Source organism: Triplophysa dalaica, chromosome 1 (genome assembly GCF_015846415.1).
Source record: "Triplophysa dalaica isolate WHDGS20190420 chromosome 1, ASM1584641v1, whole genome shotgun sequence".
In the NCBI taxonomy this organism is placed as follows: Eukaryota; Metazoa; Chordata; class Actinopteri; order Cypriniformes; family Nemacheilidae; genus Triplophysa; species Triplophysa dalaica.
In genome coordinates this window covers 35,368,161-35,394,027 of record NC_079542.1, presented here as the reverse complement: position 1 = coordinate 35,394,027, position 25,867 = coordinate 35,368,161, and the positions used below count along the sequence as shown (strand labels likewise).

Sequence of the window (25,867 nt, the reverse complement as noted above, 5' to 3'; positions counted from 1 at the left end):
TGATTTGGTCTGCATGGTGTGCCATGCACCATCTGTCAACATCGCTCCATGTTAGGGCGTAGCTCCTTCTAGTGGAAGGAGGCCTAGCACCTAGAATAGTCTCTACTACATCAGGCGGAAGCTCGACATCTCTCAGCTGGTGCCCTTCAGGGGCCAGGCATGGATGTTCCAGAGCTCAGGATGGGGATGAAACATTGTCCCCTTCGCCTGAGACAATAGATCATGGGCGAGTCGTCGAGAAGGGATACTAGGTCTGAGAACCAGATTCTGGTTGGCCAACGGGGAGCCATCAATAAGAGGCACGAGCCCTGTTGACAGACCTTTGCCAGGACTCAAGGGAGCAGAGCTATCGGAGGAAATGTGTAAAAACACAGTCTGGGCGATTTATGGGCCATCGCGTCCAGACCCAGGGGAGCTGGATGAGTCAGAGAGAAGTAGAGGGAACATTGTGCCATCTCCTGCAAAGAGGTCCACCTCTGCTTCGTAAAATCTTTCCCAGATTTGTTTGACTACTTCGGGGTGGAGTTTCCATTCCCAGTTTGTAACAGCTTGTCTGGACAGTAAGTCTGCTCCCTCATTCCTATGCCCCGGGATGTGAATCGCTCTGAGGGACAAGAATTTGCCCTCTTCCCAGGGCAGGATTTGCTGGGCCAGTTTGTTCAGGTTTCGCGACCGCAGCCTGCCCTGTTGATTTATGTACGAGACTACTGAAGGGTTGTCCCCCCGCACTAGGACATGGTAGCCTCGTAACTACCGGAGGAAGTATTTCAGGGCCAGAAATACAGCCATCATTACGAGGCAACACTCACAACACTCTCCCTGAGGACCTCAGGCCTCAGGTGGACTGGACCCACCCGAAACTGTGTGCCTTGTCGGGACTGGGGAACTGGTCCGGAGTGGGTGGCAGACTGTTGGCAATGTGTGGGGGGCCTCAGGTCTTGACTTTGCTTGTGGCCCTCAAAATGGTAAACACGCCCCTGGTCATATTTTCCTTTTTCTATGGCATGTCTATTTCAATTTTATATCAGTCATGATAAAAATGTCTGACAGTGCCAAAATCCAAACTCGAATGCAATTATATTTAAGTAAGAAATCATTCAGTCGATTATTTCGCCTATCCCGCCACAACACATTATTTTATTCCAAGATATTAGTCTGGGTTTTGTCCTTAAATATATGTTAAGGACAAGCCTCTGATGCATATTGCAAAATGTCATTTTAGCGCTAACAGAGGCTGAGACAGATCCGAATGAGAGAGAATTCTGATAAGGAGTTAATAAATCAGATCAATAAAGAAAGAAATGGTTCTCATAAGAATCTTTGACGGAATGGTTCCGCTGACATCGCAGTGAAGAACCTTTATTTATTTATTTAAGAGTGTATATTGTTTAATCCAGTGATTCTCAAACGTTTTCGTTGTAAAAGCCCCTTGTGTAGAATGCATTGCTTTGTGCCCCCTCTAAAAATGTATAAACTTTAACTTATTAAAGCAAAAACAAATTCACTTAACATTGCTGGAAAATCAATTATTTTGGTTGGCGACCTTTTATTTATGATGTTTGATTGCATACTATGCCACAAAATCTGTGCCCCCCGGATCAATCTTGGGAGACCCCAGTTTGAAAACTACTGGTTTAATCTATTTATCATTGCTTCTGCCACCTCCATTATAAATCTTTCAGTCTGACAAAAGAGAGACACATTTCAACTTTACAGCCGTTAAGATGTGTGAAATCAAGTAAATGTTTGAATCTGACCTGTCAGCACTGATTCAGGATCAGCAGTTTATGTGCTAAACACATTCTATTGGTTTTACTTCCTGATGATGTAACACATTTCTGTGTCAAATGGGAACAGGTTTGATAAGGACTGATATGTGACGGAACGGGTTTGTTTGTGGTAACCTGGTGTTGGTTCGCTGAAAACATTCTTGAAATGACGGTGTCCCTCACGAGCTCACGCTGAAGACATTATTACAGACAGAGATGGCAGGTGAGTGTGACTGGATGTTAAAGTTCTTCTCTTCATTCACATGTTCTGATCAGTTTGTGTACATGTGCACTCATAGTTTGGTCTATACATACATGACCAGGGTGTTTTTAAAACCAATTCACAACAGAAAGCTTATTACAAAGTTTTAACATTTCAACTTTCGAAAGAATTTCGTGGGAAATGTGAGTTTGACGTCATTTAACTTTTGCTGTGTTAAGAAACACAGCTGTTAATACAAACAAACTACTTAATTTATTCTTTGCTTTTCTCTCTCACTCGATTTAAATAGTCAAATGAAGTCTGGGCCGAAATGAAAGTGAAAGTGTTTATGCTCACTACCTTCACAATAAAGCAAATAGTTCAACAGGTTTCAAAGGTTATTTCACTCAAAGGTTTATTTGCATTCATGTCATTTCAAACCTGTGTGATGTTTTCTTCTACAAAACACAACAATGTGTTCAAAGAATGTGAAAAATGTCTATCAGTATAATTTCTTGTCTTAAATAAAAGCTTAAGGCCTGGTTTCACAGACAGGGTTTAGCTTAAATCCGGACCTAATTGAAATTAAGATATTTAAACTACTTGTATAATAAAGGCTTTATAATTTTTTTTTATATTTGTATTTAATGTATGCATTTATGTATATGTGTTCATAAAGACAACATTAATATGCACATTACAATGACATATATAACATAAAAACACACTTTCATTCTGGATGCGATTAATCACGATTAATCGTTTGACAGCCCTAATATAAACCAAATTTGTGTCACTTTAATGATGCTTTTGCAAAAATTAAACCGTGCGGTCTTCGTTCTGTGTAGTGCATGAAACAAAGTTTGATACAACTTGATGGTAAGAAAATAATAATAGAAATGTCATATTTGGGCAAATATTAAACATGTTTCCTTGTGCTCATGTTTACATGAAGACAACAAGAACTCCAGGGAACTGGAACGTCTTTTGAAAACATATGTTGACGAATTACTGGAGCTGTGTCGTGTCTGTGACATAACACCAGAGAGGTATCAGTATTTTCTGTAATGTTTCGGGTTAGTTTCATGACTAATAACTGCTAGTGGAATACATTTCCACTGAAAAAAGTAAAAACTTAAAAACTTCAGGTGAATAGCTTGATTTTTTTTGGTTAAATCAAATTAGCTTCATGAGTCAATTAAATGTGAACTATATTGAACTGATTTTAAAAAACGAGTTTAAAATACAACTAGGTTTTTAAATCAGTTCAATATCATTGAAGTTTAATTTTCTCATAAAGCTAATTTTGATTAAATTTAAGGCAGCTAAAATTGTAGTTTTATAGTTTTTTTATAGTTTTACAGTTTACTCTTCATTATTATGTAATTTTATTACAGCTACTTGTTGAGTTTTTTGCATTAAATAATTTATAAGTATTTAACAAATCTGTATTAAACATGATTGAATTTGAATCTGCATTCCAAATGCATTACTTCAGAGTTTATCTTGTTGAAATGTATATAAAACTAATCAATTGTGATTCTTGTTACAGGTGATGTTTTATTTCTTTGTTAACTAAAAATGAATACTGTTTAAGTGTTAAATCTTTCAGATTTCTGAGATGTCACTGTTGTCCTTCACTGTAACTTTTTTATTTCCAGTGTCTTCACTAATAGAAGGCAGACGATTAAAAAAACAGCAAAATCGCTGATGAATTCCTCTGATTTCTCAACAATATGCAGCATCATCCAATCAGGAATAAAATTAATCCAAAATACAAAGCAAGAATTGGAAAAGGATTTCTGTCCTGTTCAGCCGTGTGCCTCGAGTGGTAAGACTTCTGCTTTACCAATGAAAAACCATTAGTTCCAGTTTCACAGACACATCTTAAAGGAGCAGTTCACTTTAAAATAATCCCCATTGTTCTTATAGTACGAATAAAAATGACTTTGGAATGTCAATGGGGGCTTTTTTGTCCTGAAACCGCCCCATAATGTTTTTATAATATTTCAGCATATATTTGTTCTTGGGTTTCAGTGTCTGTACCGCGTATGATCGATGTCATCAGACCGAAAGGTATTGAACCGTTCGTGTGTACAAACAAGTAATCTTAAGAATATTTTACTCAAAAAAAGGAACGAGTAATTGTTAAAGTAGTTATTGTCCTTTGTCTGTCATGTTGTTCTAAACCCGTATTTACCTGTGTATTCATTTACTTTTAAATTATTTTGCAGTAGTTTCCTTAAAATGTATTAACCATTAAAAAGCATAAAATAGAGACTAACAGAAATATCCCGCAGACCTTTCAGAACTTGTCAAGCATCGCAAGGAAATGACAGGAATATGTTCAGAAGAAGTGAGAGAATCTCTTGACATTCTTAAAGAGTTGGAAAAAATCATTCCTGATGATGTTCAATCACGAGGTAATGAAAATCTGCCTTCTAAATGTTATCAAGAATTTAGTTTTTGATAACGAAATGAAACATTAATATTAGGGCTGTCAAAAGATTAATCGCAGAATAAAAGTTTGTGTTAACATGATATATATCTGTCTGCTGTGCATAATCATTTTGAATTTATTAACACATACAGAACCATGCATATATTTAAGTAAAATCTAAAAATAATTTAACATTTATACATCATTTCAATTGTTGGTGAATACATGTAAATATTTCCTAAATATGTATACATGTGTATGTGTTTGTATTTATAAAAACATCATTAATATGCACACTAGATAGAAATATATTATGTAAACACAAACTTTTATTCTGGATACGATTAATCGTGATTAATCTGTTAACAGACCTAATAAAGAACTAGAGCTTAATTCTCTGCATTTTTTAAGTGTTAAGTCGCAGTTAAAAACTGAAAAAAAGAAGAATGAATGAATAATATATCTCTGGCGACTCGTGTTCACTGATGACTTTTGTTCTGCTTTGACTTTGTTCGTGTTTCAGCTTCAGATATTGATTGTGTTGAACTCAAATTCAGTTGTGAGACCTGTTCAGAGTTTGATGTGAGTGATGAGCATCACTGCCTGATTTCAGGACATATACATACAAAACTATAGAATTATATAGTTTGGTTAAATTCTCTTTGTTTAAAAATTAAAAATATCCTTTTTAAAACATACAGAATGTACACAATATTTACTTGTCCTCTTTGTCTGCACACTGTGTTCTTTTCTCTGCTTTATGGTCGGTGTTGGGTGTCACTAGTCTCTAGTCTTAATGAGTTACTGTAATTTAATTACTTTTCCCTTGAATAATTAATGTAAGGGATTACTCTTTGTTTTCTGTAATTGAATTACAGTTACTACTGATATCATTAACTAAATACTGTGTGTAATATATGTGTGTGCAATAGTGGAATTGACATCAAATTGTTCAAATTCTAACTTTAAAACATGTGGTTTAATGTGTAATTCTTACATTTGTAATTAATAATATTACTTACTGTAGTTTATATGATTTATTTGAATGAATTAAAAGATTGTTTCATGTCTATCCTTGAATCACTACTTTGTAGGATATAGAAAGTAATTAGTAATAAGTAATTAAATTATTTTTGGAGAGAGTCATTTGTATAAATATCTAATTACTCTATTGAATATGTATTTACTTTTTCAGAGTATCTTGCCCAACACTGTTTATAGATTTCGGCTATTAGTCCTCCTTGCTCTTTCCATCTCAACACATTCTGTATTCCATCTCTGTAACAACGACAGACAACAAAATCCCACTTCTAGTCACTGCAGATGTCATATTTTCAGATTGCTTTCTTTGCTTTTAAACATGGCAGTTTATCTGACAAACACATGACACAGATAATACTTTGACAGGATTCATGTGAATGGACACTGACTGACCCCCGGGAGATGTCAGATGATGTCCAGATGAAGTACAGGTGCTGGATTATTATTGTTTCACATTCATTCATCACTTCTTTAAATGATGTGTCACGTGAAAGACCCACGTGTTTTGTGTGGAAGCACATGGCCATCGTTTGTTTTGTGTCCCTTTTTCTCTCCTGTCTCGTTTCCTCATTAATTAGCTGGTCATGGTTTCATGTCCTTGTTCAGTCATTTTTTTGTTCTGTTTTCCTAATTCTGTGTTGTTTTACCGACTCATGGGTTTTGTTAATGAAAGTCTTTTGTTACCCTCAAGCCATCTGCGCCTGGGTTCTGTCTCCTGCTTTGCCCGATGATTGTAATGATGGTCATTGGCTTGTTTTCTATCAGAATGAAGCTTGCGTCAGGCTGTTATGAGTGCAGGAGAACTGGTATTCGTGTTGAATGTTCCGGTGACGTCGAGCTGGAATATCACACGTGTGACTGGGACTCTATGAGTGATGATCTACGTCAAGAGAATTTAACACCCTGCGGCCCTTTGATTGACATCACGCTTATCTCGGGAGAACCGAACGCAGTCTATCTACCTCATTTTCTCTGTTTAGGTACATTCTTACTAAATTTAAGAACTTTCAACACTTTACGTTAAAGCTTTCCTGTAGCTCAGGGGTATGAGCATTGCGTTAACAACACAAGGTTGTGGGTTCAATCCCAGGGGATTGCAAATACCTCTGTATAAATGTACAGGATAAAGCAATGTAAGTCGCTTTGGATAAAAGCATCTGCCAAATTTGTAAATGTAATGTAAATGCAAAAAGTGTAAAACCTTTCAGGTGGAGGTAACATCGAGGATGCAGTGACAGTTCTTCGTGTTGAGGACAATGCAGTTTCATTCGAGAAGTGCGTGTTGACTCGATTCCACGCTAAACTTTTAGACAACACGTTTTCAGCCAAAGGTCTTGTGATGAGGATTCTCCACCTTTTCGGGAAAGTTCACTGTAAAACACTGATCTATCAGACCGTCAAAACTCACCTGACCCTTCACGTCTACCTGATTCCAGATGATAAACACATGATAAAGGTACGTCACATTTCAACTGAACGCGTCAGGGATGGTCAGATGTGTGATGTTTTGTGAAACATGTAACATTTCTGCTCTGTATAGGCTGTTAATGAAGAAGAGCGTGGAAGTACCTTCATCAAAAAGCCGGGACCTGTGCGCTCACTTCAGATGAATGACAAGTTTACAATAAACACGCTGAGGAAAGGGAAGCAATCGAAACGTTGTTCTGAAATCACACCTGAGGTAACTTACTGCACTTCACTTGTTTCAGTTTAAATTTCACTTCAATATCTACCAATTCTATAATGATGTTATGTTGTTCTAAATATACAAATTTCAAGTCATTTCATTTTTGCTATGGCTCTTGATGAGTTTTTCAGATAATATTTACGCTGATGTTTTATTCATTTCAATGACCAGAAATGTTTCATGGTATTAGTTAAACATCCTATCCATCCTGGGGCCCCCGGTTTGAGGCACAATTATTTTACTTCACTGACAAAATATGTTTTAATACTTTGTAGTCGAAATAGCGAAACATGTTATCTTCAGTAAATTACCTGTGACGTTTTCATCTTTTTCCTTTATTCTCCATCAGAAGTTACAGCTCACGCGCAATCTGGAATTCTTTGAAATATTCATTAACTCTCCAAAAGAGGACTTCTTCCTGCAGATGATAAAAGAGAAACAGAAAAGTGATATTGTTTGGGACGTCACAATACGCAAAGGTCAGATTCATTCATTTGTTTTATTTTCTCAATTGTCCTCTGAACCTCAGAGTTGCCTGATGCCTTTTATATAGCATGAAGAGAAGTCATACAAAAACTAGATAGAGATAACTATGATTTATAACTACTAAAAATAGTAAAAAGAATAAAGAATACAAACTAATCATATATACATATAAATATCATTAATATAAATAAGCAATACATTATTATAATAAGGAAAAATAAGGATAAGACAATAAAAAAATTAAATACAACAGAAAATGTATGTCTGTACTCTCAAGTCAGAATTTCATCATACTTAGAAAATACACACACACACACACACACACACACATTTTATGAAATTCAGATTCTATAATTGATCACTACAAATAAAACTTGAGCACTAATCACAATAGAAAAGGTCAGATTTTGAACATTCCTTGTCATGTTTAGAAATATCTTAATTACCTTGCATTATATTGCACGGTGAGGTTACCTTCAGTCATGTAGACTCATGTAATTGCCAACTCCGCTTTCAAGTCAGCCTGAGCGTCCCATTAGTGTTTCATTCCCCTCACCTGCCCCGTGTAATCAACCTGTTAGTTTCCCGTTAGTGTTCATTCCCCTCACCTGCCTGTGTAATCGACCTGTTAGTTTCCCGTTAGTGTATCATTCCCCTCACCTGCCTGTGTAATCAACCTGTTAGTTTCCCGTAAGTGTATCATTCCCCTCACCTGCCTGTGTAATCAACCTGTTAGTTTCCCGTTAGTGTATCATTCCCCTCACCTGCCTGTGTGATCAACCTGTTAGTTTCCCGTAAGTGTATCATTCCCCTCACCTGCCTGTGTAATCAACCTGTTAGTTTCCCGTTAGTGTATCATTCCCCTCACCTGCCTGTGTAATCAACCTGTTAGTTTCCCGTAAGTGTATCATTCCCCTCACCTGCCTGTGTAATCAACCTGTTAGTTTCCCGTAAGTGTATCATTCCCCTCACCTGCCTGTGTAATCGACCTGTTAGTTTCCCGTTAGTGTATCATTCCCCTCACCTGCCTGTGTAATCAACCTGTTAGTTTCCCGTTAGTGTTCATTCCCCTCACCTGCCTGTGTAATCGACCTGTTAGTTTCCCGTTAGTGTTTCATTCCCCTCACCTGCCTGTGTAATCGACCTGTTAGTTTCCCGTTAGTGTATCATTCCCCTCACCTGCCTGTGTAATCAAGCTGTTAGTTTCCCGTTAGTGTATCATTCCCCTCACCTGCCTGTGTAATCAACCTGTTAGTTTCCCGTTAGTGTTCATTCCCCTCACCTGCCTGTGTAATCAAGCTGTTAGTTTCCCGTTAGTGTTCATTCCCCTCACCTGCCTGTGTAATCGACCTGTTAGTTTCCCGTTAGTGTTTCATTCCCCTCACCTGCCCCGTGTAATCAACCTGTTAGTTTCCCGTTAGTGTTCATTCCCCTCACCTGCCTGTGTAATCGACCTGTTAGTTTCCCGTTAGTGTTTCATTCCCCTCACCTGCCCCGTGTAATCAACCTGTTAGTTTCCCGTTAGTGTTCATTCCCCTCACCTGCCTGTGTAATCAACCTGTTAGTTTCCCGTTAGTGTTCATTCCCCTCACCTGCCTGTGTAATCAACCTGTTAGTTTCCCGTTAGTGTTCATTCCCCTCACCTGCCTGTGTAATCAACCTGTTAGTTTCCCGTTAGTGTTCATTCCCCTCACCTGCCTGTGTAATCAACCTGTTAGTTTCCCGTTAGTGTTCATTCCCCTCACCTGCCTGTGTAATCGACCTGTTAGTTTCCCGTTAGTGTTTCATTCCCCTCACCTGCCCCGTGTAATCAACCTGTTAGTTTCCTGTTAGTGTTCATTCCCCTCACCTGCCTGTGTAATCAACCTGTTAGTTTCCCGTTAGTGTTCATTCCCCTCACCTGCCTGTGTAATCAACCTGTTAGTTTCCTGTTAGTGTTCATTCCCCTCACCTGCCTGTGTAATCGACCTGTTAGTTTCCCGTTAGTGTTTCATTCCCCTCACCTGCCCCGTGTAATCAACCTGTTAGTTTCCCGTTAGTGTTCATTCCCCTCACCTGCCTGTGTAATCGACCTGTTAGTTTCCCGTTAGTGTTTCATTCCCCTCACCTGCCCCGTGTAATCAACCTGTTAGTTTCCTGTTAGTGTTCATTCCCCTCACCTGCCTGTGTAATCAACCTGTTAGTTGCCCGTTAGTGTTCATTCCCCTCACCTGCCTGTGTAATCAACCTGTTAGTTTCCCGTTAGTGTTCATTCCCCTCACCTGCCTGTGTAATCAACCTGTTAGTTTCCCGTTAGTGTATCATTCCCCTCACCTGCCTGTGTAATCAAGCTGTTAGTTTCCCGTTAGTGTATCATTCCCCTCACCTGCCTGTGTAATCAACCTGTTAGTTTCCCGTTAGTGTTCATTCCCCTCACCTGCCTGTGTAATCAAGCTGTTAGTTTCCCGTTAATGTTCATTCCCCTCACCTGCCTGTGTAATCGACCTGTTAGTTTCCCGTTAGTGTTTCATTCCCCTCACCTGCCCCGTGTAATCAACCTGTTAGTTTCCCGTTAGTGTTTCATTCCCCTCACCTGCCCCGTGTAATCAACCTGTTAGTTTCCTGTTAGTGTTCATTCCCCTCACCTGCCTGTGTAATCAACCTGTTAGTTGCCCGTTAGTGTTCATTCCCCTCACCTGCCTGTGTAATCAAGCTGTTAGTTTCCCGTTAGTGTATCATTCCCCTCACCTGCCTGTGTAATCGACCTGTTAGTTTCCCGTTAGTGTTTCATTCCCCTCACCTGCCCCGTGTAATCAACCTGTTAGTTTCCCGTTAGTGTTCATTCCCCTCACCTGCCTGTGTAATCGACCTGTTAGTTTCCCGTTAGTGTTTCATTCCCCTCACCTGCCCCGTGTAATCAACCTGTTAGTTTCCCGTTAGTGTTCATTCCCCTCACCTGCCTGTGTAATCAACCTGTTAGTTTCCCGTTAGTGTTCATTCCCCTCACCTGCCTGTGTAATCAACCTGTTAGTTTCCCGTTAGTGTTCATTCCCCTCACCTGCCTGTGTAATCAACCTGTTAGTTTCCCGTTAGTGTTCATTCCCCTCACCTGCCTGTGTAATCGACCTGTTAGTTTCCCGTTAGTGTTTCATTCCCCTCACCTGCCCCGTGTAATCAACCTGTTAGTTTCCTGTTAGTGTTCATTCCCCTCACCTGCCTGTGTAATCAACCTGTTAGTTTCCCGTTAGTGTTCATTCCCCTCACCTGCCTGTGTAATCAACCTGTTAGTTTCCTGTTAGTGTTCATTCCCCTCACCTGCCTGTGTAATCGACCTGTTAGTTTCCCGTTAGTGTTTCATTCCCCTCACCTGCCCCGTGTAATCAACCTGTTAGTTTCCCGTTAGTGTTCATTCCCCTCACCTGCCTGTGTAATCGACCTGTTAGTTTCCCGTTAGTGTTTCATTCCCCTCACCTGCCCCGTGTAATCAACCTGTTAGTTTCCTGTTAGTGTTCATTCCCCTCACCTGCCTGTGTAATCAACCTGTTAGTTGCCCGTTAGTGTTCATTCCCCTCACCTGCCTGTGTAATCGACCTGTTAGTTTCCCGTTAGTGTATCATTCTCCTCACCTGCCTGTGTAATCAACCTGTTAGTTTCCCGTTAGTGTATCATTCCCCTCACCTGCCTGTGTAATCAACCTGTTAGTTTCCCGTTAGTGTTCATTCCCCTCACCTGCCTGTGTAATCAACCTGTTAGTTTCCCGTTAGTGTATCATTCCCCTCACCTGCCTGTGTAATCAACCTGTTAGTTTCCCGTTAGTCTTCATTCCCCTCACTTGTTCTGAGTCAGTTCCCCTCATTAGTTTTCCCAGGTAAGGCCCTCGTGTTCTCTGCAAGTTGCAATTCTCAAGTATTGTTTATTGTTTCACGAAAGTCTTAGTTCCCGTGCCTTGCTTTTGTTCCTGCATTGCCATGCATTTATTCCCTGTGTGGTTTTTGGATCTTGTTTTGTTTGTCCCTTGTGGCACGTTTTATGTTTGTCCTTGTTTTTTGATCATGTTTGCCCCATCGTGGGTGTTTCTTTTAATAAAATACTTTTTGTTTAAACTTGGCTGTCTAGACCTGGGTTCTGTCATGAAATTCGTGAAAGCTAATATCATGTTTTGATGCCGAAACACAGTAGGTAGGAGATTATTTGTAATATTTTTTTTTCTTTGATTCTAGGTGATTACAAACAGAATGCTTCTGGAGCTGGTAAGCAATAACGTGCACGTGTAATTATTAGTAATATCATTTAGATTAGAAAATCCAGATTTCCCACGACTTAGCTTTTTTACTGAATTGTTTGGCAGATTGTACAGATGGAGGCAAAGGACATTACAGCTCAAGTGGTAAGAAAAGACTGTAATTGTGATGATTAAATCCTGAATGATTGACATGTATTTGACATTGCGGGACTACACTAGACTCTCTATTGACACAGCTGATGCTCCACCACCAGCAAATGATTCTCCTGTGTGATGCACATGAGTTCATAACACAAACTGAATTACATTATGATATAGTATGTCGCACCCTGAGCTTGAATTAATTTAATAAATTAACAATCATTTTATAAAAGAAGTGTTGTTTTCTTCATCATCTGCTGCCGCAGGAGAAAGATCTCTGCATGAGGTCCTTCTGAAGTATCTTGAGGATCTGAAGTCAGAGGATCTCAGACTATTCACATGGTATTTGACTGAACGTGATCGTAAGTCCAATATCCCCAAATGCAAGCTGGAGAATAAGACGACGTTTGATGTTGTGAGTTGCATGATTGATCATTATCAAGAGGACGGTGCTGGAAGAGAAACTCTCAGGATTTTTAAGAAGATGAATCAAAACAATCTTGCCAAAGAACTGCAGGAGGAGCTCGCCTTGATGTGAAAGCTAAATATAAAACAAATGTCTGTCTTACAGCACCTGATGTACAATGATTGATGTGAATCAATCTAATGTATTTGGATAAATCAGTAACCAACCTTTTGTCACAATGTGTTTTCTTCAAGTCTGCTTTGCCCTTTGTAAATGTATGTCAATTAGCTAAAGAGATTTACACGGATGGTGATTGGTTGTGCCGCCCCTCGTAGCCTTTATATGTAACCGCATGAAAAAAGAAACAGAGATGCTCTGAAATGACAAACCTGAGTTGTTGTCTTTCCAAAAAGAGCAAGGAAAAAAGTGGACTTTCACATCTTACTTCTAAATAGACTTACAGCGCTATCCTGTAATACACCTTTTAGCCATTTGGCAGACGCTTTTATCCAAAGCGACTTACAATGCTTTATCCTATACATTTTACATACGTATTTGCAATCCCCTGGGATCTTACCCACAACCTTGCTTTGTTAACACAATGCTCTTACCACTGAGCTGCACATCAGATATAAATGAAAATGCGACTTTTAACACACTTAACATGTTACCTGGCAACACCCCCTTTTTAGCCTACATATGAAAATGCGCTAACACTTTATAATAACTGCACGCTAGGAATCATTAGTTAAGCATCAGAACATAGTTAATTAATCATTTATGAAGCATTGGCCCCACATTAATAGACATTAGTAAGCAGTTTATAAATAGAGCTATAAATGCTTTGTTCTTGATTTATAAGCATGTATATAATATGCTTAATAATCAAATTTTCATACTTTATTAAGGATGAATTCATCATTTCTAAATTAAGGATTACATTACTTACAAACCAGTTAGTTAGGAGTTGTCAGTGGTTCATGAGATCATTTAGAAAGTGTAAGTAAATGATTAATAAACTCTTTGAATGCACATTTATACATCTTATTATTCTGACATATAGTAACAGTTACTTCATTTGTTAATAAATGCTTTTTACACACATTCCTGCTGTAATTCATGATTAATTAAGGTAGTTATAAACATTTACTAGTTGTTAGAGAACTATTTTTGTGAGCTCATATAAAGTGAGGACTACGTATGCCTTGTAAAGCATTTACAAATGAGAGTTAAAGGCTCAGTTATCTTCTAAACAGAAATAGGAAAAACACAACACAGAGGGATTCAGAACATAGACATATTTATTTCAAGATGCAGGATAAATTAATATGTACAACTGTACATATTAATGAATATAAAAAGATGTAATGTAAAATAAAAAATAAACCTCTGCAAAATTAAAATTGTACAAACGAACATATAAATTTACATTAAATGAATTGATATAAGATGAAAAAAAAACTTCTGACATTTTTTTAATTCCTGCACACCTCCAGAAAAAATATAACTGTGAAGTGATATGCAACTCTCATTTGTAAATGCTTTACAAGGCATACATAGTCCTCACTTTAGATGAGCTCACAAAAAATAGTTATCTAACAACTAGTAAATGTTTAATAACTACCTTAATTAATCATGAATTACAGCAGGAATGTGTGTTAAAAAATTTTTATTAACAAATGAAGTAACTGTTACTATATGTCAGAATAATAAGATGTATAAATGTGCATTCAAAGAGTTTATTAATCATTTACTTACACTTTCTAAATGATCTCATGAACCACTGACAACTCATAACTAACTGGTTTGTAAGTAATGTAATCCTTAGTTTAAAAATGATGAATTCATCCTTAATAAAGTATGAAAATGTGATTATTAAGCATATTATATACATGTTTATAAATCAAGAACAAAGCATTTATAGCTGTATTTATAAACTGCTTACTAATGTCTATTAATGTGGGGCCAATGCTTCATAAATGATTAATTAACTATGTACTGATGCTTAACTAATGATTCATAGCGTGCAGTTATTATAAAGTGTTACCGAAAATGCTCTGTTGGCACAAAAATGTTTGTTATTCATGAATGCTTTGGAGTACAGACTTACGATTGGTCTCATTTGAAAGAAGACACATGGAAGATTCTTCCTGTTTTTTTACAAAAACATTATTGTAGTTTAAATTTATTGCTATAACAAACTATGAAAACATTATGTTTAGATTTATATATATAAAAAAAAATCTATTTGTTTCAGCCTAAAAATACAAAAGGTCAAAGTCCCAAGTAACACCAGTTTTTTATGAAGTTTGAGCAAATGATTGAGACCAAATGATGCATCTTCTGTGGGTGTTTTAGCTGCAGTACCACAATAATCATGTAGGGCAACATGTGCTGTTGATCTGACATTGGAAACCACAACAGACATTGAGAATGTTCTTTTTCAATTTTTGTTAATTCTTCAAATGAAGAGACGTTGAAAATTTAGACAGGACAGTGAACAAAATAATGAATAAACATAAAATATATGTAATTATGAACATGAAATTAATTTATATTTTTCAGTCAAATTATATTTATTTACATTACACACACACACACACACACGTATATATATATATATATATATATATATATATTTGATTTATTACAATGAATACGAACTAAAATATTAAAATGAAAGAATCACTCTACAACATTAAATAGGGAAGCACTATAGAGGATATTTGCACAGGAACAGAGACGGGCAAGTTACAAGACTTAACATTAGCCGGAAGATAATGGAAGAGGTGAGAGAGATGAAAGACTAACGGAGAAACAAGGGGGCGGAGCTAAACAAAAAACAGGAGGACACGCGCCGAAATGTCAAAACATACCGACACCTGTCTCCACACAAGACATAACACACACAAGACATGGTACTGTCATGACCCTGTTCACAAGGCTCGAAAACTCAGGACAGGATCCTGACAATTTTTTCTTGACATAGTCAACATGGCTTTAGACTTTTATGATTTGGATTACACTGCAGTGTCTATACTAATCAAATACAGTTCAAATAAATATAGTTCAACTGCAAATTCATGTTTAAGGGGATACTTAGGTGATCTATTTAGATTTAAGCTTAACACAGTTCATACAGAAATGAGATTCAGTGCCGTATTATAATTAAATATTACAATGCACTTGATGTATATGGTGGAGGTGTCCCACACATTGCCTTTGCACAGGGCCTGAGATTCTGTGCTACGCCCCCTGTAGGTACAATAGTGTTTTTGAGAGTAAATTTATTAAGCACTGATAGTAACTAAAGTTAATTCTGTTAAAAGCACGTATACAGCAAAACTCTCTCTTCTACCACATTAATAACAGAGTTGTCCTAGAGTGCAACCCCCTTAAAAGCAGCCCTTCAAAACTCAACAAATAAACACATGAAACAACGACAACATCCTAAGAACACACTGAGATCACAGAATAATGTGCTTCTATAATCTGACTCAGGGTGATTCTTGATCTGCATTAGTTAACTCATTAAAAAATAATAGAGGAACATTCTAAAATATAAAAGTTAAAAAAAGCTTTATGAACCAAGACAGTGATATTAAAAGATGAAATTAACCACACACCTTATAGAAAAAAGAACAGTAATAAACCATTGAGACCACAAGAAAAGTTTCACATGTTTGAGTGTTTTAGAATGATGACTGTTCCCAACATTGATGAATTATACATTTCATTTATGGTTTAATATGTTTTAAAAGAATAATTAAAAGACTTAAATTACATGAAGAAAGAATATTCAAACTGAACTTGAATAAAGACAGAACAGTTATGGAAGTAAAATAGTGACAAATGTGCTTGAAGCGAAGAGACTTGCTGAATAGCACTAACCAAAATGCATTGTATTAACAGTGCTTGCATTTTTAGGTTCTGCAATTCAATATTGTTGTACCGTCTAAAAATGAAATAATCAAATTTCACCTTTTAAATTTCATTAAAAAAAATTAACTTGTTTTTAAAAACAACACTCTAAAAAATGTTGGGTTATTTGTATAACCCAACGCTGGGTTGAGCCTGTTGGGCTATTTTGTTGGGTTTTTTCTTAGTGTTGGGTCATATTGTTGGGTTATTCTCTTAGTGTTGGGTCATTTTGTTGGGTTATTCTCTTAGTGTTGGGTCATTTTGTTGGGTTATTTTCTCAGTGTTGGGTTATTTTGTTGGGTTATTCTCTTAGTGTTGGGTCATTTTGTTGGGTTATTTTCTTAGTGTTGGGTCATATTGTTGGGTTATTCTCTTAGTGTTGGGTCATTTTGTTGGGTTATTCTCTTAGTGTTGGGTCATTTTGTTGGGTTATTCTCTTAGTGTTGGGTCATTTTGTTGGGTTATTTTCTCAGTGTTGGGTCATTTTGTTGGGTTATTCTCTTAGTGTTGGGTCATTTTGTTGGGTTATTCTCTTAGTGTTGGGTCATTTTGTTGGGTTATTCTCTTAGTGTTGGGTCATTTTGTTGGGTTATTCTCTTAGTGTTGGGTCATTTTGTTGGGTTATTTTCTCAGTGTTGGGTCATTTTGTTGGGTTATTCTCTTAGTGTTGGGTCATTTTGTTGGGTTATTCTCTTAGTGTTGGGTCATTTTGTTGGGTTATTTTCTCAGTGTTGGGTCATTTTGTTGGGTTATTCTCTTAGTGTTGGGTCATTTTGTTGGGTTATTCTCTTAGTGTTGGGTCATTTTGTTGGGTTATTCTCTTAGTGTTGGGTCATTTTGTTGGGTTATTTTCTCAGTGTTGGGTCATTTTGTTGGGTTATTCTCTTAGTGTTGGGTCATTTTGTTGGGTTATTTTCTTAGTGTTGGGTCATATTGTTGGGTTATTCTCTTAGTGTTGGGTCATTTTGTTGGGTTATTCTCTTAGTGTTGGGCTATTTTGTTGGGTTTTTTCTTAGTGTTGGGTCATATTGTTGGGTTATTCTCTTAGTGTTGGGTCATTTTGTTGGGTTATTCTCTTAGTGCTGGGTCATTTTGTTGGGTTATTCTCTTAGTGTTGGGTCATTTTGTTGGGTTATTTTCTCAGTGTTGGGTTATTTTGTTGGGTTATTCTCTTAGTGTTGGGCTATTTTGTTGGGTTTTTTCTTAGTGTTGGGTCATATTGTTGGGTTATTCTCTTAGTGTTGGGTCATTTTGTTGGGTTATTCTCTTAGTGCTGGGTCATTTTGTTGGGTTATTCTCTTAGTGTTGGGTCATTTTGTTGGGTTATTTTCTTAGTGTTGGGTCATATTGTTGGGTTATTCTCTTAGTGTTGGGTCATTTTGTTGGGTTATTCTCTTAGTGTTGGGTCATTTTGTTGGGTTATTCTCTTATTGTTGGGTCATTTTGTTGGGTTATTTTCTCAGTGTTGGGTCATTTTCTTAGTGTTGGGTTATTTTCTTAGTGTTGGGTCATTTTGTTGGGTTATTTTCTCAGTGTTGGGTCATTTTGTTGGGTTATTTTCTCAGTGTTGGATCATTTTGTTGGGTTATTTTCTCAGTGTTGGGTCATTTTGTTGGGTTATTTTCTTAGTGTTGGGTCATTTTCTTAGTGTTGGGTTATTTTCTTAGTGTTGGGTCATTTTCTTAGTGTTGGGTCATTTTCTTAGTGTTGGGTCATTTTCTTAGTGTTGGGTTATTTTCTTAGTGTTGGGTCATTTTCTTAGTGTTGGGTCATTTTGTTGGGTTATTCTCTTAGTGTTGGGTCATTTTGTTGGGTTATTTTCTTAGTGTTGGGTCATATTGTTGGGTTATTCTCTTAGTGTTGGGTCATTTTGTTGGGTTATTTTCTCAGTGTTGGGTTATTTTGTTGGGTTATTCTCTTAGTGTTGGGTCATTTTGTTGGGTTATTCTCTTAGTGTTGGGTCATTTTGTTGGGTTATTCTCTTAGTGTTGGGTCATTTTGTTGGGTTATTTTCTCAGTGTTGGGTTATTTTGTTGGGTTATTCTCTTAGTGTTGGGTCATTTTGTTGGGTTATTTTCTTAGTGTTGGGTCATTTTCTTGGTTTTTTTTCTAAGTGTTGGGTCATTCTGTTGGGTTATTCTCTCAGTGTTGGGTCATTTTGTTGGGTCATTGGGTTTTTTGTAAGTGTTGGGTCATTTTCTTAGTGTTGGGTCATTTTCTTAGTGTTGGGTCATTTTCTCAGTGTTGGGTCATTTTCTTAGTGTTGGGTCATTTTCTTAGTGTTAGGTCATTTTCTTAGTGTTGGGTCATTTTCTTAATGTTGGGTTATTTTCTTAGTGTTGGGTCATTTTCTTAGTGTTGGGTCATTTTCTTAGTGTTGGGTCATTTTCTTAGTGTTGGGTCATTTTCTTAGTGTTGGGTCATTTTCTTAGTGTTGGGTCATTTTCTTGGTTTTTTTCTAAGTGTAGGGTTATTTTCTTAGTGTCAGGTCATTTTCTTAGTGTTGGGTTATTTTCTTAGTGTTGGGTTATTTTGTTGGGTTATTTTCTTAGTGTTGGGTCATTTTCTTAGTGTTGGGTCATTTTGTTGGGTTATTTTCTTAGTGTTGGGTCATTTTCTTGGTTTTTTTTCTAAGTGTTGGGTCATTCTGTTGGGTTATTGGGTTTTTTGTAAGTGTTGGGTCATTTTCTTAGTGTTGGGTCATTTTCTCAGTGTTGGGTCATTTTCTTAGTGTTAGGTCATTTTCTTAGTGTTGGGTTATTTTCTTAGTGTTGGGTTATTTTGTTGGGTTATTTTCTTAGTGTTGGGTCATTTTCTTAGTGTTGGGTCATTTTCTTAGTGTTGGGTCATTTTCTCAGTGTTGGGTCATTTTCTTAGTGTTGGGTCATTTTCTTAGTGTTGGGTTATTCTCTTAGTGTTGGGTCATTTTGTTGGGTTATTCTCTTAGTGTTGGGCTATTTTGTTGGGTTTTTTCTTAGTGTTGGGTCATATTGTTGGGTTATTCTCTTAGTGTTGGGTCATTTTGTTGGGTTATTCTCTTAGTGCTGGGTCATTTTGTTGGGTTATTCTCTTAGTGTTGGGTCATTTTGTTGGGTTATTTTCTCAGTGTTGGGTTATTTTGTTGGGTTATTCTCTTAGTGTTGGGTCATTTTGTTGGGTTATTTTCTTAGTGTTGGGTCATTTTGTTGGGTTATTTTCTCAGTGTTGGGTCATTTTGTTGGGTTATTTTCTCAGTGTTGGATCATTTTGTTGGGTTATTTTCTCAGTGTTGGGTCATTTTGTTGGGTTATTTTCTTAGTGTTGGGTCATTTTCTTAGTGTTGGGTTATTTTCTTAGTGTTGGGTCATTTTCTTAGTGTTGGGTCATTTTCTTAGTGTTGGGTCATTTTCTTAGTGTTGGGTTATTTTCTTAGTGTTGGGTCATTTTCTTAGTGTTGGGTCATTTTGTTGGGTTATTCTCTTAGTGTTGGGTCATTTTGTTGGGTTATTTTCTTAGTGTTGGGTCATATTGTTGGGTTATTCTCTTAGTGTTGGGTCATTGTGTTGGGTTATTTTCTCAGTGTTGGGTTATTTTGTTGGGTTATTCTCTTAGTGTTGGGTCATTTTGTTGGGTTATTTTCTTAGTGTTGGGTCATATTGTTGGGTTATTCTCTTAGTGTTGGGTCATTTTGTTGGGTTATTCTCTTAGTGTTGGGTCATTTTGTTGGGTTATTCTCTTAGTGTTGGGCTATTCTTAGTGTTGGGTTTTTTTTCTTAGTGTTGGGTCATATTGTTGGGTTATTCTCTTAGTGTTGGGTCATTTTGTTGGGTTATTTTCTCAGTGTTGGGTCATTTTCTTAGTGTTGGGTTATTTTCTTAGTGTTGGGTCATTTTGTTGGGTTATGTTCTCAGTGTTGAGTCATTTTGTTGGGTTATTTTCTTAGTGTTGGGTTATTTTCTTAGTGTTGGGTCATTTTCTTAGTGTTGGGTCATTTTCTTAGTGTTGGGTCATTTTCTTAGTGTTGGGTCATTTTCTTAGTGTTGGGTCATTTTCTTAGTGTTGGGTCATTTTCTTAGTGTTGGGTCATTTTCTTAGTGTTGGGTCATTTTCTCAGTGTTGGGTCATTTTCTTAGTGTTGGGTCATTTTCTTAGTGTTGGGTCATTTTCTCAGTGTTGGGTCATTTTCTTAGTGTTGGGTTATTTTCTTAGTGTTAGGTCATTTTCTTAGTGTTGGGTTATTTTCTTAGTGTTGGGTTATTTTGTTGGGTTATTTTCTTAGTGTTGGGTCATTTTGTTGGGTTATGTTCTCAGTGTTGAGTCATTTTCTTGGGTTATTTTCTTAGTGTTGGGTTATTTTCTTAGTGTTGGGTCATTTTCTTAGTGTTGGGTCATTTTCTTAGTGTTGGGTCATTTTCTTAGTGTTTTGGTTCATTTTCTTAGTGTTGGGTCATTTTCTTAGTGTTGGGTCATTTTCTTAGTGTTGGGTCATTTTCTTAGTGTTGGGTCATTTTCTTAGTGTTGGGTCATTTTCTTAGTGTCTGGTCATTTTCTTAGTGTTGGGTCATTTTCTTAGTGTTGGGTCATTTTCTTAGTGTTGGGTCATTTTCTTAGTGTTGGGTTATTTTCTTAGTGTTGGGTCATTTTCTTAGTGTTGGGTCATTTTCTTAGTGTTGGGTCATTTTCTTAGTGTTGGGTCATTTTCTTAGTGTTGGGTTATTTTCTTAGTGTTGGGTCATTTTCTTAGTGTTGGGTCATTTTCTTAGTGTTGGGTCATTTTCTTAGTGTTGGGTCATTTTCTTAGTGTTGGGTCACTTTCTTAGTGTTGGGTCATTTTCTTAGTGTTGGGTCATTTTCTTAGTGGTGGGTTATTTTCTTAGTGTTGGGTCATTTTCTTAGTGTTGGGTCACTTTCTTAGTGTTGGGTCATTTTCTTAGTGTTGGGTTATTTTCTTAGTGTTAGGTCATTTTCTTAGTGCTGGGTCATTTTCTTAGTGTTGGGTCATTTTGTTGGGTTATTTTCTCAGTGTTGGGTTATTTTCTTAGTGTTAGGTCATTTCCTTAGTGTTAGGTCATTTTCTTAGTGTTGGGTCATTTTGTTGGGTTATTTTCTCAGTGTTGGGTCATTTTGTTGGGTTATTTTCTTAGTGTTGGGTAATTTTGTTGGGTTATTTTCTTAGTGTTGGGTCATTTTCTTGGTTTTTTTCTAAGTGTTGGGTCATTCTGTTGGGTTATTCTCTCAGTGTTGGGTCATTTTGTTGGGTCATTGGGTTTTTTGTAAGTGTTGGGTCATTTTCTTAGTGTTGGGTTATTTTCTTAGTGTTGGGTCATTTTCTTAGTGTTAGGTCATTTTCTTAGTGTTGGGTTATTTTCTTAGTGTTGGGTCATTTTCTTAGTGTAGGGTTATTTTCTTAGTGTCAGGTCATTTTCTTAGTGTTGGGTTATTTTCTTAGTATTGGGTTATTTTCTTAGTGTTGGGTCATTTTCTTAGTGTTGGGTCATTTTCTTAGTGTTGGGTTATTTCCTTAGTGTTAGGTCATTTTCTTAGTGTTGGGTCATTTTGTTGGGTTATTTTCTCAGTGTTGGGTCATTTTGTTGGGTTATTTTCTTAGTGTTGGGTCATTTTGTTGGGTTATTTTCTTAGTGTTGGGTCATTTTCTTGGTTTTTTTCTAAGTGTTGGGTCATTCTGTTGGGTTATTCTCTCAGTGTTGGGTCATTTTGTTGGGTCATTGGGTTTTTTGTAAGTGTTGGGTCATTTTCTTAGTGTTGGGTCATTTTCTTAGTGTTGGGTTATTTTCTTAGTGTTGGGTTATTTTGTTGGGTTATTTTCTTAGTGTTGGGTCATTTTCTTAGTGTTGGGTCATTTTCTTAGTGTTGGGTTATTTTGTTGGGTTATTTTCTTAGTGTTGGGTTATTTTGTTGGGTTATTTTCTTAGTGTTGGGTTATTTTGTTGGGTTATTTTCTTAGTGTTGGGTCATTTTCTTAGTGTTGGGTCATTTTGTTGGGTTATTTTCTTAGTGTTGGGTCATTTTGTTGGGTTATTTTCTCAGTGTTGGGTTATTTTCTTAGTGTTGGGTCATTTTGTTGGGTTATTTTCTTAGTGTTGGTTCATTTTGTTGGGTTATTTTCTTAGTGTTGGGTTATTTTCTTAGTGTTGGGTCATTTTCTTAGTGTTGGGTCATTTTCTTAGTGTTGGGTTATTTTCTTAGTGTTGGGTCATTTTCTTAGTGTTGGGTCATTTTCTTAGTGTTGGGTCATTTTCTTAGTGGTGGGTTATTTTCTTAGTGTTGGGTCATTTTCTTAGTGTTGGGTCACTTTCTTAGTGTTGGGTCATTTTCTTAGTGTTGGGTCATTTTCTTAGTGGTGGGTTATTTTCTTAGTGTTGGGTCATTTTCTTAGTGTTGGGTCACTTTCTTAGTGTTGGGTCATTTTCTTAGTGTTGGGTTATTTTCTTAGTGTTAGGTCATTTTCTTAGTGCTGGGTCATTTTCTTAGTGTTGGGTCATTTTGTTGGGTTATTTTCTCAGTGTTGGGTTATTTTCTTAGTGTTAGGTCATTTCCTTAGTGTTAGGTCATTTTCTTAGTGTTGGGTCATTTTGTTGGGTTATTTTCTCAGTGTTGGGTCATTTTGTTGTGTTATTTTCTTAGTGTTGGGTAATTTTGTTGGGTTATTTTCTTAGTGTTGGGTAATTTTGTTGGGTTATTTTCTTAGTGTTGGGTCATTTTCTTGGTTTTTTTCTAAGTGTTGGGTCATTCTGTTGGGTTATTCTCTCAGTGTTGGGTCATTTTGTTGGGTCATTGGGTTTTTTGTAAGTGTTGGGTCATTTTCTTAGTGTTGGGTTATTTTCTTAGTGTTGGGTCATTTTCTTAGTGTTAGGTCATTTTCTTAGTGTTGGGTTATTTTCTTAGTGTTGGGTCATTTTCTTAGTGTAGGGTTATTTTCTTAGTGTCAGGTCATTTTCTTAGTGTTGGGTTATTTTCTTAGTATTGGGTTATTTTCTTAGTGTTGGGTCATTTTCTTAGTGTTGGGTCATTTTCTTAGTGTTGGGTTATTTCCTTAGTGTTAGGTCATTTTCTTAGTGTTGGGTCATTTTGTTGGGTTATTTTCTCAGTGTTGGGTCATTTTGTTGGGTTATTTTCTTAGTGTTGGGTCATTTTGTTGGGTTATTTTCTTAGTGTTGGGTCATTTTCTTGGTTTTTTTCTAAGTGTTGGGTCATTCTGTTGGGTTATTCTCTCAGTGTTGGGTCATTTTGTTGGGTCATTGGGTTTTTTGTAAGTGTTGGGTCATTTTCTTAGTGTTGGGTCATTTTCTTAGTGTTGGGTTATTTTCTTAGTGTTGGGTTATTTTGTTGGGTTATTTTCTTAGTGTTGGGTCATTTTCTTAGTGTTGGGTCATTTTCTTAGTGTTGGGTTATTTTGTTGGGTTATTTTCTTAGTGTTGGGTTATTTTGTTGGGTTATTTTCTTAGTGTTGGGTTATTTTGTTGGGTTATTTTCTTAGTGTTGGGTCATTTTCTTAGTGTTGGGTCATTTTGTTGGGTTATTTTCTTAGTGTTGGGTCATTTTGTTGGGTTATTTTCTCAGTGTTGGGTTATTTTCTTAGTGTTGGGTCATTTTGTTGGGTTATTTTCTTAGTGTTGGTTCATTTTGTTGGGTTATTTTCTTAGTGTTGGGTTATTTTCTTAGTGTTGAGTTATTTTCTTAGTGTTGGGTCATTTTCTTAGTGTTGGGTCATTTTCTTAGTGTTGGGTCATTTTCTTTGTGTTGGGTTATTTTCTTAGTGTTGGGTTATTTTCTTAGTGTTGGGTTATTTTCTTAGTGTTGGGTCATTTTCTTAGTGTCATTTTCTTAGTGTTGGGTCATTTTCTTAGTGTTGGGTCATTTTATTAGTGTTGGGTCATTTTCTTAGTGTTGGGTCATTTTCTTAGTGTTGGGTCATTTTCTTAGTGTTGGGTTATTTTGTTGGGTTATTTTCTCAGTGTTGAGTCATTTTGTTGGGTTATTTTCTCAGTGTTGGGTCATTTTCTTAGTGTTGGGTCATTTTCTCAGTGTTGGATCATTTTGTTGGTTTTTTTTTTTTTAGTGTTGGGTCATATTGTTGGGTTATTCTCTTAGTGTTGGGTCATATTGTTGGGTTATTCTCTTAGTGTTGGGTCATTTTGTTGGGTTATTCTCTTAGTGTTGGGTCATATTGTTGGGTTATTCTCTTAGTGTTGGGTCATTTTGTTGGGTTATTTTCTTAGTGTTGGGTCATTTTGTTGGGTTATTCTCTTAGTGTTGGGTCATATTGTTGGGTTATTCTCTTAGTGTTGGGTCATTTTGTTGGGTTATTCTCTTAGTGTTGGGTCATTTTGTTGGGTTATTCTCTTAGTGTTGGGTCATATTGTTGGGTTATTCTCTTAGTGTTGGGTCATTTTGTTGGGTTATTTTCTTAGTGTTGGGTCATATTGTTGGGTTATTCTCTTAGTGTTGGGTCATTTTTTCGGGTTATTCTCTTAGTGTTGGGTCATATTGTTGGGTTATTCTCTTAGTGTTGGGTCATTTTGTTGGGTTATTTTCTTAGTGTTAGGTCATTTTCTTAGTGTTGGGTTATTTTCTTAGTGTTGGGTCATTTTCTTAGTGGTGGGTTATTTTCTTAGTGTTGGGTCATTTTCTTAGTGTTGGGTCACTTTCTTAGTGTTGGGTCATTTTCTTAGTGTTGGGTCATTTTCTTAGTGTTGGGTCATTTTCTTAGTGTTGGGTCATTTTCTTAGTGTTGGGTCATTTTCTTAGTGTTGGGTCATTTTCTTAGTGTTGGGTTATTTTCTTAGTGTTGGGTCATTTTCTTAGTGTTGGGTCATTTTCTTAGTGTTGGGTCATTTTCTTAGTGTTGGGTCATTTTCTTAGTGTTGGGTCACTTTCTTAGTGTTGGGTCATTTTCTTAGTGTTGGGTCATTTTCTTAGTGGTGGGTTATTTTCTTAGTGTTGGGTCATTTTCTTAGTGTTGGGTCACTTTCTTAGTGTTGGGTCATTTTCTTAGTGTTGGGTTATTTTCTTAGTGTTAGGTCATTTTCTTAGTGCTGGGTCATTTTCTTAGTGTTGGGTCATTTTGTTGGGTTATTTTCTCAGTGTTGGGTTATTTTCTTAGTGTTAGGTCATTTCCTTAGTGTTAGGTCATTTTCTTAGTGTTGGGTCATTTTGTTGGGTTATTTTCTCAGTGTTGGGTCATTTTGTTGGGTTATTTTCTTAGTGTTGGGTAATTTTGTTGGGTTATTTTCTTAGTGTTGGGTCATTTTCTTGGTTTTTTTCTAAGTGTTGGGTCATTCTGTTGGGTTATTCTCTCAGTGTTGGGTCATTTTGTTGGGTCATTGGGTTTTTTGTAAGTGTTGGGTCATTTTCTTAGTGTTGGGTTATTTTCTTAGTGTTGGGTCATTTTCTTAGTGTTAGGTCATTTTCTTAGTGTTGGGTTATTTTCTTAGTGTTGGGTCATTTTCTTAGTGTAGGGTTATTTTCTTAGTGTCAGGTCATTTTCTTAGTGTTGGGTTATTTTCTTAGTATTGGGTTATTTTCTTAGTGTTGGGTCATTTTCTTAGTGTT

The 25,867-nt window shown here is 36.7% G+C and overlaps 1 protein-coding gene across 1 annotated transcript; it reads left to right on the top strand.

The window, feature by feature from the left end:
* Positions 1-1,852: 1,852 nt before the first annotated feature.
* sb:cb1081 (NACHT, LRR and PYD domains-containing protein 1 homolog) lies at positions 1,853-13,249 on the top strand. The gene is made up of 14 exons (XM_056738471.1): positions 1,853-1,992; positions 2,927-3,020; positions 3,633-3,802; positions 4,009-4,047; positions 4,272-4,394; positions 4,935-4,993; positions 5,819-5,883; positions 6,218-6,432; positions 6,661-6,908; positions 6,993-7,133; positions 7,489-7,618; positions 11,825-11,854; positions 11,953-11,991; positions 12,255-13,249. The coding sequence occupies exons 1-14, from the start codon at positions 1,986-1,988 to the stop codon at positions 12,524-12,526; spliced, it is 1,632 nt and encodes a 543-aa protein (XP_056594449.1). The 5' UTR covers positions 1,853-1,985; the 3' UTR covers positions 12,527-13,249.
* Positions 13,250-25,867: the final 12,618 nt, after the last annotated feature.

What these genes read in the sequence shown, in the direction of transcription:
- sb:cb1081 (XM_056738471.1), top strand. An exon ending in TGATGATGTTCAATCACGAG is followed by an intron (nt 4,395 to 4,934) that starts GTAATGAAAATC and finishes TTCGTGTTTCAG; the next exon opens with CTTCAGATATTGATTGTGTT. An exon ending in GGACGTCACAATACGCAAAG is followed by an intron (nt 7,619 to 11,824) that starts GTCAGATTCATT and finishes CTTTGATTCTAG; the next exon opens with GTGATTACAAACAGAATGCT.